Source organism: Folsomia candida, unplaced genomic scaffold, assembly GCF_002217175.1.
Source record: "Folsomia candida strain VU population unplaced genomic scaffold, ASM221717v1 Fcan01_Sc004, whole genome shotgun sequence".
Taxonomy (NCBI): Eukaryota; Metazoa; Arthropoda; class Collembola; order Entomobryomorpha; family Isotomidae; genus Folsomia; species Folsomia candida.
Window position 1 is genome coordinate 885176 of NW_019091196.1, and position 14951 is coordinate 900126.

The 14951-nt window shown below is 30.4% G+C and overlaps 1 protein-coding gene across 9 annotated transcripts in view; it reads left to right on the forward strand.

Annotated features, from left to right (window-relative positions):
• The window catches only part of LOC110849520 (protein Gawky), a 35262-nt gene extending 25781 nt beyond the window's left edge, over nt 1-9481 (forward strand). For 7 of the 9 annotated variants that reach the window (XM_035851184.1, XM_022096934.2, XM_022096936.2 and 4 more), the window contains 6 exons: nt 50-275; nt 347-528; nt 880-1070; nt 1140-1303; nt 1378-1513; nt 1588-9481. In XM_035851184.1, the coding sequence (XP_035707077.1) occupies nt 50-275; nt 347-528; nt 880-1070; nt 1140-1303; nt 1378-1513; nt 1588-1790 (1102 nt within the window). In that variant the 3' untranslated portion in view covers nt 1791-9481. The remainder of the gene's footprint in view (nt 1-49; nt 276-346; nt 529-879; nt 1071-1139; nt 1304-1377; nt 1514-1587) is intronic. The other 2 variants (XM_022096938.2, XM_022096937.2) reach the window with 2 other exon arrangements.
• The last annotated feature ends 5470 nt before the right edge of the window (nt 9482-14951 follow it).

Here is a 14951-nt window from a genome sequence, read left to right on the forward strand (position 1 = left end):
TAATTAATTAATTAATTATCGGGGTGAAATTAATATTTATTTGTCACAGCACGTGGTCCACTTCTGTCGGCTCCCGATCCGGCGGGGACGGTTGGCCTACAGATCACGGAAATTCTGGCTCCGGCGGAAATGACAACGATCCCATGAAAGGCGGTGGCAATGTTGGTGACGGATGGCAAACTGATCTCGTGCCGGAGTTTGAGCCAGGAAAACCGTGGAAAGGGACGCAAATAATGACATCGGTGGAGAATGATCCCACCCTGACGCCAGGATCGGTACGTTACTTATAAAAATAATTATAATTAATTAGGGTTAAAATCAATTTGCTAATTAACTACGTATGCAGGTTGTCCGATCTCCTTTGAGCTTGGCAACTGTCGCTGCAGCCGAGATTTTCGCCAAGAGCTCCAACTCTCTGCAGAGCTCTTCCCTTGCCTCGGACTCACTGCCTTTGAGCCTCAGTTCTAGTAGTACTTGGAGCTACACGCCCACCTCGGGAGGGGGCGGTGGATCTACCTCCATTGCAAAGTGAGTAACTAATCCTCCCAACTGAAAATGGAGATCTCCGAGCGTATGCTCTCAGATTTTGAGCAAACCAGTGTCAATCGATGAGAATTTTAATTAGTATGAAATTTGCAAAAGACACGATCTCGAAGTTGATAAAATTTACACTTTCCAAATTTACTAAGCATTTTTTCCCATTCGAATGCAAATATCTCAAAATGTCAAAGCTGCATATGGGGGATCGTGCCTTTCGCAAATTTCAAATCAATTTATGGTCGATTAATACTAATTTGGTCAAAATCGCTGGGAGATCTCCATTGTAAATTAATTATTAATTAATTCGAATTAATTAAACTAATTACTAATTTCCACCAGTTCCTTGGCCAAACTCAACTCAACCCGGGACCTTTGGGACTACGGCGGTGGAAGTGGAAACAGTGGGCAACAGCAGCAACAACAACAGCAGCAGCAGCAACAACAGCAGCAACAACAACAAGGATCTCGCCCACCTCCAGGTCTACCCAAGAAGCAAGGAGCCCCTGTCCCCTCCGTGCCCTCGGGTGGAGGTACATGCTCCGGGGTGAATTTCTTTATCGAGCCCAAAAAACCAACTGACCTTTTGTTATTTCGTACAGGCAATCCACTCTGCTGGCTCCTCTTGAGAAATCTGTCCCCACAAACGGACGGCTCCACGCTGCGAACTTTGTGCATGCAGCATGGTCCCTTGCAAAAGTTCCACCTCAACCTCAACCATGGCATCGCTCTGGTCAAGTACAACGGACGAGATGAGACAGCCAAGGTAATAAATAAATAATTAATTAATTATGAAATTGTGAGAATATGAAAGAATCTAATCTGAATTTTTGTGAACAGACGTTTCTATTCCAGGCGCAACACGCCTTGAATAATTGTGTTCTCGGAAATACTACAATTTTGGCGGAAATGGCGTCCGAAAATGATGTCCAAGGTTTACTTCACAGCCTTAACTTAGCTCAGCAGAGTAATTCAGGTAGATATTACTTAATTTTTGACCTTACATTATGTCAATCCCCTTATCAATCTATAACTCACCTTATCTTCCAGGATTCTCATCCTCCTCCTCCTCCAACCGGGGTGGAAATGGAAACGGAGGCGGCGACGATAATCCCTGGGGTCTCCGTGATAACTCCCCCTTGTGGTCCAACAACCCATGGGGTTCTTCCGGATTGGACGCTCCAGATCGTGCCACACCCTCCTCGCTAAACTCCCTCCTCCCCGACGGTCTCCTCGGGGGCGAGTCCGCCTAAGAGAACCCCTTCTCTCTCTAAAAAAACCGTAACTATGTATTACGTCACACCCACACACATTACGTAATAACTTGTATTTAACCAACCAACCAACCAACTCACCACACACAATAAAAACCATCGTCTCGTCGACATCGACATCATCATCATCATCACTTCTCAACAAAGAATCGTGTCCTGTATACTCCAAGAAGAAGAAGAAAAAAAATGCTTGATTATTTTATTTAGCAACATTGCCACAATAAGTACTTCACTATTGTGTGACACTGTTCATCAACTACAACTACGTATTCAACTACAAGACTTATATAGCAAAGATATGTATGTATAATCCTATACAACTACTAACTAACCGTTACGAACGAAGAAAAACCATCCATCTCTCTTTTTTATGAATTATTAAGTAAAAAATAATTAATCATCATTGATTGGATTGTAGATATTTCATCCAATCCAATCCAACCCACTACCTACCAAAACCCTAACCAACCAACCAACCAACAAAAAACCTACCACAAACAAAGAAAGTGAGTGATTACACTATTACCTAAAATGAAAAACACTATGAACACAACATAGTACTGCTACCTACCTAAATAATTAATTAAGCGTCGTTATTAAGTATTAAGAATGTTCTAAATAACGAGTTTTTTTTCTGTTTTTAACCTACTTTTTAAGACGAAAGCCAACCTGCATTTTTATTATGATGCTGATAATGATATAAATATATATCGTGACTATTAATAATAATTAGGGGGAGACAGAAATCATGATATATATATAAATATATATTTATTATTGTCGTATTATGTATTATCGATATCCGATCTTATCATGAAGAAAGAGGCACAATTGACCATTATTATTATTATTATTGTTATTACTACTTTATCGTTGTGAATGCGTTGATTTGCTGATTTTCTTAAAGAAATGAAATATAGTTCAATTTTACCTGACAAGCGAGGATTTATGGAAAAGTTGAGAGAGAGAGAAAAATCCAATCCAAACCCAATCATCCCATGAATTAAATATTTAAAGTCAGTAATTAAGTAAGACTAGACTTGTTTTTTTGCCATCATTTTACCCAAGTTCGTACATAAATAGTTGAGTGTGACAAAAATGAGATGATAATAATACTACATAATTACATAAATATGCAATTAGTGTAATTAATCTTCTGTAAAAAAAAAAGTTGCACACATCAATTCAATTTCGATAGGTAGCGGGTGGTCGTGGTGGGGGTGGTGGCGATCACTAATTATACCACCCACCAATTTCAATCCAATCCAAAAAGAAGACAAAGACTTGTTGCTATTCATTCATCAATAATTAATAATAATTACGAAAACACAATTGTACAATTTTTGGCACTATTCACGCCGCAGTTTGCCTGCAAGAAGAAGAAGTTCTTGTTTTAATTAATTAAAATCAGCTTAATTATTATTATTTTTAGCCAAATTTACATATACATATTTAGAAAAATCTCCATAATCCAATCCAATCCAGCCAGTGTGTGTATGAAAAGGAAAACAATTACGATTGATTTTTCAAGCTCATTTTATTTAAAAATAAATAAATAAATAGTCAATCGATAAGTCAGGAAGGAAGGAAGGAGAGAGTGAGATGGTATAATGAATGATGGATTTTTTTGGCGTGGCGTGTGTTCAGATTCAGATTTAGATCCGATTGTGTTCCCAGAAGCAATTTTGTGTTTTTTTGTTTTCTTAAGTGCAGCAGGCCGGCGATAAATCGATCGATGTATGTATTTAGAGCAATAATACTACATTTAAAGATGAAGAATGACATATTATTATACATGCATATTTAATTAATTAATAATTAAAAACTACTATAATGTTGATCTTATCCTCTCGGGTGTGGTTTGATGACGATGACGACGATGATTACACTTTTAAGTTTGTTTTTCTTCCTCCTCGTCGCCAGTGATATATAAAAAGCCAAGCTAATAATACTATTTAGGGGAAAAACAAGCTCATTTTTAAGCAATTTTCACTATTATTTCACTCCCCAAACCCCCCGAGTAGCTTAAAAATATTTGAGGTGGATAAAAATCAATAATCAATTTACATACAAAGCTTTCTCCCAACCCAAACTTCTCAGAACCGATTCTAGTTCATTTTTTAAATTGACTTTTCTGTGTTTTTCTTGTATCTCTTAATTTAATCTTAATTAGTAAAAGTGTTAATTATAATTAAGTAAAACTTCTCCTATGCTAAATATTATGATCCTATTTACAGTACGTTACATTACCAATTGTGAAAGACTTATCTGTTTTATTACACTCTACGAAATAGTATTAATTATTGTTATCATCATCATTAATTATTATGCTTATTCAATTTTAAGTGCTGATAATTGATCTCACTCTACGATGAGTTATCTAAATATGTAGGAAGTTGTATCATATCATCGCAAGAAGGATGGGTCGATTGATTGATTGATTATCGATTGCTTATCGATTAATTCATGATAAGGTTGTTGTTCTATCAGGAAAGAGAAGAGAAGATGAAGAAAGTGATATTAAGAATCAACCAATAATTATAACATAATTTGTTAAATTGTTTATTATTGTTATTGTTAAAATAAGTTAGTTAATTTTCTCCCTCCTTTTTCCGATTTCATTTAATTGATGCTAATTAACTTTAAGGATTGATTTTACCGATTTAACCCCCCATAATTAAGAGCTAATTAATTAATTAATTATAATATTGTGTTTGTTTCAATCCTGGCAAAAAAAATTGATACGAGGAATTAATCGTTATTAATTGTATCATGAATGATGAAATTGAAATCGGGGGAATTAATAAGTATGAGACACATTTATTATTAATTAACTAATTATTATTACTTACGATTATTATGTAATTACATAACTAACTTAATTTTGTTTTATGCTTGTGTCCCGTTTAAAACTATAATATATTGAAAAATATGTACCTATAAGAATGAGAATGAGTTTTAAGGGGGCATCTTTTTTTCTTTTAGTTCATAGCATGTTTAGTTAATTGATTAATTAATTACTAATTATTTAGTAAGTGTGCTTAAAAAATCGCGGCCTATCAACCAAGATACATCACGAAGAAAGAACGCTTCTTACAAAAATGTTGTCTTAATTAATGCACACACATTAATTAATTACTAATAATAATCTTTAGGACAATATTGATTAATTGATTGATCAATTATCGATTAATTAATTACTGTATATAGATTTAAAAAATAGCGCAAGCATTCCCACCAGAAAAAAATAACCACCAACCAATCACATTTTGATGAAAATGTTACACACAATTTGCTAAATATTTACCACGTGTTTTAGGACCACGTGAGAAAAATGTCATGTGCTTTTGATAGGCTGTCGTAATACGTACGTACAAAGGAGTAAAAAGTAGGGCGCAATACGAAAATAACTCTTGTCCATGAGGTGATTTATCTTTCATTAGTTAATTAATTAATTAATTATTTAGTTAATTACTTACATTACATAATTACTCACACTCACCTACTCACAACCTGTTGACATTGCATTGATTGATAGGAAAATATTTTAGTCATGATGAATATTTCGTAGTTGGTGATCTGACTGATCCTTGATAAGACTAGTTCATTCATTCATTCATTCATTACTGATTTTTAATTCATTAATTAATTAGTAATTAAATATTTGTTTTAATTGTTAAGGGAAGAGCTTTTGCATGGTTGTTTGTTTGTTTATCAGGTCATGAAAGTTTTTTTGACGGGATTACGGATTAGTACAAAAACAAGTTGAAATGAAATTTTAATTCAGAAATTTTCAGAAATAGTCATGAATTTATTTACATCTTGATTTTTTTTCGGACAAATCTCTTGTCAAATTTAGCACAAAATTCTGCGCAAAATTCTGCATGAAAATTAGCAAATTCTGCCCAAATTTAAATATATTCCGCATTTATTAAAAAAAATTGTGCAACATTTTTGCTCACGGGAAGATGAAGAAGAAGGAAAAAAGTGCATATTTTTAATTGATCTTTAATTTTTGTGTTATTTAAAAAAATGATTGATATTACTAGAAAATAGTTAAATTTTTTAGTTCACGATGGGAAATCGAGGAGAATTTTAAAAAGTGTGCAGAAATCACTGGAATATTCAGGGTTCGCATTTTTTTGAAAATTGTAGTCAATTTCTATAATATTTTAATTTTTAGTGAAATTTTTCGTGAAAAATTTCACCTAATAAAATCGGATCAGATATCAGGGACTCATATATGCAAATGAGAATCGAAAGGAAAGAATCAGTAGTATAACAACAACGAAACGAGGCTTAATTACTTACCTGATTAATTAATTAACTAATTAATTACAATTACACACGTACACACACAATTGTTGGGGCAATACTTCTCATCTCGGGTAGGAAGGAGGACGTAAAAATAATATCTTAAAGATAACTAAGACTGCAAAAGAAGAATTCAATATTCCGAAAAATTAATTAGTGTAATTAATTAATTAAAATTCCTTAAAAATATACAACGTCCAGTCGAACAATCCAGTCCAATTTTACAGGAAAAAATTGATTTTTTTTTTAAATCAATTTTTCTCGTTAAAAGTAAAACCTATGCAATTCTTTAAATAATGACAATTTTTTCCTATTTATCTTGTTGTTCTCTTCTCTCTTGAATCGAGTGTAAAACAAAAAGGCATTTATTATATCTAGAGTTATGGTTTGTATTTTAAAATTAGACTCTTTTTTGTATACAGAAAATGGTCAAATTATAAAATACAAAAGGTTAACTAATTAATTGCATAACACGTCAGACATTTGTCTGATACGTACAAATAGTCAAGACTTGAAAAAGAAATCAAATTATTACTCTTATCACGGAGACTTTTTTAGCGGGAGGACTGATAAGGAAGATTTTTTTGCTTGGTTGAATTGAAAAAATATAGTTAAAATAGTTCCTTTTCTTTTTCGAATTTCTAGAAATTCAGAATTTCTAAAGAAAAAGAAAGAATAAACCGCCTTAAAATTCCAAATTGACAAATGCAAAGCAAAACAATTTAATTAATCGGGACTAATCATTATTATTCACGCTTGCCAAAAGATACGAATCAAAATAATTATTACTGAGATTTTTAAGTATACAAGAAGAAGAATTTCTGTTAATTTCTCTCTTTAATAATTTGCATAATTTCGTGATTTTGTGATAGATAAATTCCTGGGAAAATCTCTTGCAAAGTATTTTGTATTAATTTAATTGTTATTATTATATTTATTAATGATCTCTGTTTAAAAACCGATTGGCTGATTATTAATTAGTGATTTATTAGGTGACATTATTGATTAGTTAATTAATTAATTAATTAATTAATTAACGGACTAAATACATACACATGTACCGCCTTATTTTTCCTTCAATCATTGTTGTTTGAGACACGCTTAATTAAATATCTGATCAGCTCACAAGTTTAAATATGTAGCTTAAATGTATGTACGTTAAAAGCTGGATGTTAAAAAACTGGACCTTTCATTCTCAATAATTATACAAAAAATTAATTATAATTATCATAGTTAATTAATTAATTGATGAGATCTTTCCTTGTAATACAGAGGGTGCGACTGCATTGTTGTAACAATTTTTTTCCCTAAAAAATCCACAACAATGCATTCTCACCCAAATTATTTGATGATGACGAAGACCAACCAATGACAAAAAAATGTAATTGTGATTAATTAAGTTCTCAAGTTATTAAGGTAAATATTTAAAGAAGTAGAAGGAAAGCAGAGTCGATCCCGGTTTTAATTGATAATCTCCTCATCATAAAAATGCATTTCTTGTCTAAAAGTTCAACACGAAATTAATTATGTAATTATTAATTATTAAATATTATTACTTTCCCGTCTGTGATGTATTTACGTAGATAAAAGGATTATATTTGGCAATATTATAAACCTTAATTATAATTAATTTCCCTCTCTGTGTTCCATTTTAAGTTGGTTGGTTCTTGCTAAGAAAATATGTACTTATAATTTACATATTTTGTAAGGTTTACAACAATCTCAGAAAAGTATGCAAAACAAGGGAATTGTAAATTTGACGAGCAGCTACATATTTGCGAAATATTTGCAAAAAGAAAGCTTAAAAGAACAAGGATAGACTTTTTTGCGTGTTTTTTTAGCCTAATTTAAGGCATAGTTACCCTCTGTATTTAGTTTTTAGGTTAAATGCACCACCATTTTTAAGGAAAGATCATCGACCATGATGTATGTGAGTGAGATCAGTATTGTGAAGAAGAATTATACTTTGTGAGAGAACAAGGTGCATGCAAAAATGCAAAAAATAATGGCGAATTTCGCACTGCGAAAATGCGAAAACTCCAATTTTACGGAAATATCTACCTAACATAACAACAAAGATAACGAGACTAGTGTTTTTTTCGAAAAAAAACAGTTCAATTTTCAAATTCATACCAAAACTCCAAGACTTTACTAACAAGTTGATGTTGATGTTGATGAAATGAAGTACATGGAAATTCATGGAAAATCATGGAAAATTATACATAAATACACGCACATATTTACTTATAATTATGTAAATAAATACATAAATAAATATGTAAACGTAGGTACACCTGCCATGCCCAACTTTAAAATAGTCAGTTTGAATCATGTCATAAAAAATAATTACATAAATTATAATTATAATTAATTAATTATTAATTAAATAAGTGCTAATGGTTGAGGAGAAGAAGTGAAGTGATATTCATGAATTTTTAGCGTGGTAAAAATACATACACAAATTTTTAGAATTTTTAGGAAATATATCATCATTATCATCAGTATATATGCAATTATAAAGTAAAGTGCTAATTGAATAGTTAGTTAACTATTTAATTAAATAATTAGTGATTGTAAAGGACAGTCAATTGTGCCACACTGGAAGAAGAATGGACGGAGTTAATTAATGTCACATAATTACTAATTAATTAGTAATTAATTAGTGGTGGGTAATTAAGAAAACACTTCCATTTTACATAGTCCAAAAGCTATTAAGTGAGAAGAGAGGTGGATGGATGGATGGGTTTGGTTTGGTCAAAATATGTAATAATATGCAAATTATTACCAAAAACGAAAAATAATTTCGAAAAATGAAGAGACGATGATGAATATACAGGTTAAAAATGTACCAAAAAAGGTGAGAAATCGGTATCAAAAACATCGCAGATTTTGCCCCTAAATAAGATCTGATTAACTAAATGATGACGTAAATATGTAAATAATGCCTCATTTGACTATTAACAATGATGTGCAATTTACAATGGATTTCAAAAAACGAGTGAGAAGTGAAAGAAAGAAAAAAGAGGATGATTTTTTTTTCTGGAAATTTTAACCGGGATTTTTCAGGTTTACTTTTTCCTCCTGCGATTACATACGAAGTGTGTAAAAAATTTCAGAAATGTAAAGTACTTGACATTCATTATTATGCATTCAAAAAATACAATACAATTATTAATCTAGATTAATTTTAAATTGTTAATTAAAGACGATATCAAAATATTATACGTATGTATACTTGATGATTTACATAATTAGTTAATTACATACACACATTTTATCCCTCACATATTACACATTATGCATTGTACTCTTGTTCTAATTTTAATGATTTATTATTTTAAGTAAAATGTAAAAAATTATGTGTTTTCTTGTGTTCTTTTATTTTTTGCATAGCACGGATTTTTTTAAACGATTTTTCAAATTTTTGCAAATAAGATTTTTTTTGCAAAAATGGGTTCATGATCATTTTTGCAAAACCTTGTTTTATGATTATTGCTGCAAAAATTGCTTTAGGATTTACTGCAAAAATGGTTTTACGACTCTTTTTTTTTGGAAAAATGGTTTTATGGTTTTTTGCAAAAATAGTTATCTGATTTTTTTGCAAATATTTAATGGGTCAAAATTTCGGTAAAATTCAACTCAATCCATATCGATCCAGAAGAATAAAAAAACTCTAGGAAAATACGTCAGGGAATTAAATTACGTACATAAATACTTTGTCTCCATCCATGTGATACATACGTATTTATGCTTAGAAGATAACTAGTTATCAATGATAACTTATCATCATCCATTTTTCTGATAAGGTGAAAAAGAAATTGGGGGTTGGATTGGATTTTTTCTTCTTCTTCTTCTTTACTATTTCTTGTCGGGAAAAAATAAGTGATAAACATTTTACTGGCCAATTGTTCGAAAGAAAGAAATTACACAATAATAATCTCAGCGTTTTTGCATAATTAATTAATTAAATATGCTCATTAATTAATTACTTAATTAATTACAAGTATTTCTTCTTCTTTTCAGAGAAAAAAACTTTAATTAATTGTCACTCTTCGTAAATATTTAAGAAAAATATGTAAAAATTCGTCCACGTGCCGAGTATGCAATTTGGGTGCGATTCTATCTAAAATTAAGTAATAAACTGCTTTAATAGACATTTACCAAACTTATCAAGAAAAAACGACGACAACGAGACGATGATATCAACTTATCCTCGATAAGCAAAAAACAAATCAGTATTTCTTTAAAAATTCAGCTATTTATGCAAAAGAAAGAGAAGCTTATTATAAAAATAGTAAATAATTCTGCACACTGAAAAAACCAAACTTTGAGGCTATGCAATTTTAGGCGAAATATTTTGCAAAAATATTTTGCACAATAGTTAATCTCTCTTCTAATTCTAAACTCTTAGAACACTTATGTAGAGAACACACGGCTCAATGAAAATTGAAAAAAGCACAAGAACAATAATAGTAATATATAATCCTGATTGGCTTCATTATTTCTCTCTCAGAAATTTTCGAAAATTTTGAAAAATTTTATTTTTAATAAATATGTATGTACCAAGATAACTAAATAATCCGCTGTGTGATATCCTATATTCCAGACGAATACAAAATGTGTGCTGCTTACTAACAAGTATAAAAAAATGTGTAGATTTTTAAAAGAAGAAATACTTAAGAGTTAATTAATAATTATAATTAAATAATTAATCGTAATTAAAAAATTGCTCCTTCCGCTATACATAAATACATTTAAAAGAATTGTAAATACGTACTAAAAAACAAAACATTCCCGTCTGAGACCCATTTTTTAGGCTTAATTAGGGTTTCCATTTGCGCCAGACGTTGTAGCTTTTTAACTATGGCGCAAGTTAGTCGCACCTTAAATTCCAGACAGAGTATTAAAAATATGCAAGTCGTCCTAATAATAATTAGCTAATTAATTGCGAGGAAGCGCACTTATTTAAAAATGGGCCACAGATAACAGAGGAGAAAATGACATTGTGTTGAATTGCAAAATTTCAAAAATCCATAAATTTCCAATGAAAGTTTCCGAGAAATGTTTCCACTCCCTCAATTTATGCAGTAGCTTAAAATAGAAAATGATACTGTTTTAAACAATTATCAATTTCAAAACTGTGTAATTAAAAACAATTTGTTTTTAGTTACAAAATTCACTTCTTTTTTGCAATCAAAGTTTCCCTACAATGTTTCCACTCTTAATTTCTCCTCAATTTAGAAAGGCTTAAACAAGAAGTGGCTCATTAAAAATAACACGAAGATGATGATGTAACACTACACATAAGTCTGACCGATTGACTCGTAGGTTATTTATTAGTGTAAAAAACTGGATGCGATGACAATTTACATGATGACATTGTGACAAAAAACCAGAAATATAAAAAGGCCAACCATAATATTTTTATTTCTGATAAATAATTAATCATTATGAAAAATAATACCGGCCCGGCCTACGCAATTAAGTATTTATAGGATGCAAAAACGATGGTGGTGAAAGTGGAGAAAGTCGATGATGAATTATTCAAAAAAATGCGGGCAAATTTTAACTGCGCGGGAAAATTATTTGAATAACCCGCCAATTAAATATTTACCTAGTAAAAAAGAAGACACCTTAAAATGAAATGTCTTATCCCGAAACAATATATCTCAGACAAAGAAATTCACAACACAAGAAACGAAAAACTTTCCATGCAAAAAATATGGTCTGATTTTTCACAATATGTGAAAAAAATTGTGGAAACTCAAATAAAGTGGAACACCGGGATGCAATTATCCCGAAATAAATGGTCAAAATTTTGACGAAATACTTAATAAATGTCTTTTAAAGTAGTTCAATAATTAATAATTAAATAATGAAATTATCCAAAAAATGTATATATCACATCACCGCCAAGCAATTCTAAGCAAGTGGTAAAATTTATTTTAAACGGAGAATTGCAAAATTCCCAAAAATTTTGGCACAATGAAGACGAAACTGTACATACATATATATTTATTTAATTAATTAATTAATGGTAATAACAATTAAACGTTAAATATTTAGAAAATTAGCTCATTTTCTCGTTAAAAAAATTAGTAATAATTAAATAAATATCACGACGTATTTAAAAAAGTGTCCTAAACCACAATGACGAAAAACAACAGACTTAAAAAAAAACTAGTCCACGACTCCAATCCAGGCAAAGTTTTTCTCGGAAATTTTGCAGCCTTGATAAAACCCTTTCAAGGATTTCTTTCAAATTTCTGTGACAAAAAACATACATAAAAAACCAAATTGTTAATTGGGACGTGTGCTGAAGTGTGTGTATAAAAAATAATTAATTAATTACTAATTAATTAATTACCAATTAAGAATATGTAGTTTGTAGAAAATTAACACATCCCAAAGCAACACACACATTTCGACGGCATGCAATCAAACGGGAATTTACGGTGAGAATAATAAGATGCCAATTTTAATCATGTAGATTTTGATGGAGAATATCATGAAATTTTTCGTAATTTTTCCCAAAATGTGCAAAAATTTCCAGGAAGAAGGTAAGGATACGTAGAAATGCGAAACTGAAGGGTAAACAAAAAATATCTTCCTCTCTTTAAATTACTTAAAAATCATCACAAAAAACAAAATAATTACCTGTTCCATAAGTCTTAAAGAGAAGAGAAAGAAGTAAATTATGAATCGAAATTGAGCTGCTTAATTAACAAATAATTAATTAATTAACTATAGAATTAGTAAAAAGTTAGGAAAAAATCATCAAATTAGGTGAGTGGGTGTGCCTCTCTAGAAGAGCAAGCAATCTTGATCATTTCTGAAAATATTTAATTCCCAGTGTCAAAAAATAAATCATCATCAAAAAATGTGTTGAGATATGTAAAAAAAGAAACAGTGATTTGAAAATACAATGATGCAATTATTTAATAATTAGTTAATTATGGTTTCAAATCGTAAATAAATAACATTGATGAGTCTGCAATAGAAATCAGCCTATAATTAGAAATATTTAGGAGCCATGTTTCCGAAATTTGTCAAAAAAATGGGAAGGAAAAGTTCGTGTAATTTACTAATTTCTGACATAACCCGGCCTGGTTATAAATTGTTGTTGGGACATTAATTTTTTGTGAAATAGATACACAAAACTGGTAAAAAACGTCCATAAATTGGTAAAAATTACATACATTTGTTGGGAAAGTTGGGCAGGAAAAGTGCTAAACGTTTTGATATCAAAACGGGAAGAGAAAGTTGGTTGGATGCAAATAAATAAATAATGGAGCGTGGTTTTGGGTTTAAATTTATTATTTGTGACAATTAAGTATGTTAATTAGAAATTAATTATAATTAAAATTTAGCCAATTATGCCAACATAATTACTATAATTAGCAGAGAAAATATGTATATACGAGACGCATTTAAGAAAAGAGCTTCACCAAAAAATGTAAAAAATGAAAAGAAAAAAGATCAAAAATTGTATAAAATTTGAAAAAAATGTATACAAAAATTTGAAAATCATATAAAAAAACAATAATAATTTATGATCTCATAAAAGTCAGTAGGATATTAATAAATGTTGTTGTTTAGTGGAAAACTTTACATTCCGTGCAAATGGAAAACTTTAATGGTTGAGAAATAAACGTGTAAAACGTGTTAATTAGTTAGTTAATTAATTAAGCAATTAATTAGTTATGTATAAAAAAATGTATACAAAATATGGAAACCCAGTCGGTTCGGAAACGTCGAAAAAGGTGGAAAATCTGCCAAAAAATCCCGCGAGCAAATTCCAATTTTTCCTCTTTATTTCTTACTTTCACTCTAATTTCGAAAAGAAAACCGTACCTGACTTTCTCCTAATTTACATATTTCCTTTCTCCAAAAATATTTCATTTTTTAAGCGTACTGCCTAAAAAAACGGAAACCTTTTGACTTGATGATGATGATAAAAATGGAGATGCTCATATTCAATCAAATCAATCAATCCTATAAAAATAATAATAATTAAAATAAATAAATAAATACCTGTAATTAATTAGTCGTAAAAAAAAGCTGCTCTCATTTTCTCTCTGTGATTAAATACTTACAAAAATCTCCACCCAGTCAAAAAATCAAAATTCTCAATAATTTTTCTTTTTCCTTTCCTTGCTTATCCTTTCTCCTTAACGAATACTGATAATATCACGAAATTATTAATGCCTTCCTGAAAGAACAACGGATTAATTTTAGGATTATGTAGCACTAAATATTTAGAAAGAAAAGCTATACTTTCTTCAGTATATGAGGGTAATTACTAATTGATTAATTAGTTAATTGACTAATTAACTGATTAATTAATTGACTAGTTTTTACTTTATCTCCTTCCAAAACTTACTTACTTAACGTAGGACTCGATGACGCGTAACCAAATCTTGAAAATCTGAACATTTTTAATCATTTCTAAGCTCCGGGAATTAATTTTAAAATTCTGACGAATTTGTAGCCGGTGAATTGATTAATGGAATGTCGTTGAGTTTTTTGAGCCAGTTTCGACGAGTTCCAATTTTTCTGAAGGCTTCTTAAACTTGAGATCTCCTCCTTCAAGAAGTGTCAAAATCTGAAGTGAATATTTTTTAAAAATTCGCTCCGACCTGCTCCACAAATTTGTCGTTCAGAATTTTAAAATAAATTCCCACAGCCGAGAAATGACTAAAAATGTGCAGATTTTCACCATTTTGGTTATGCGTCATCCAATTCTACCTTAACTGCTGCAGCCATTAGAAAATGATAAGTTATCATTGATAACCTAGCGAAAAAATAATCATGACGAGTGACTTG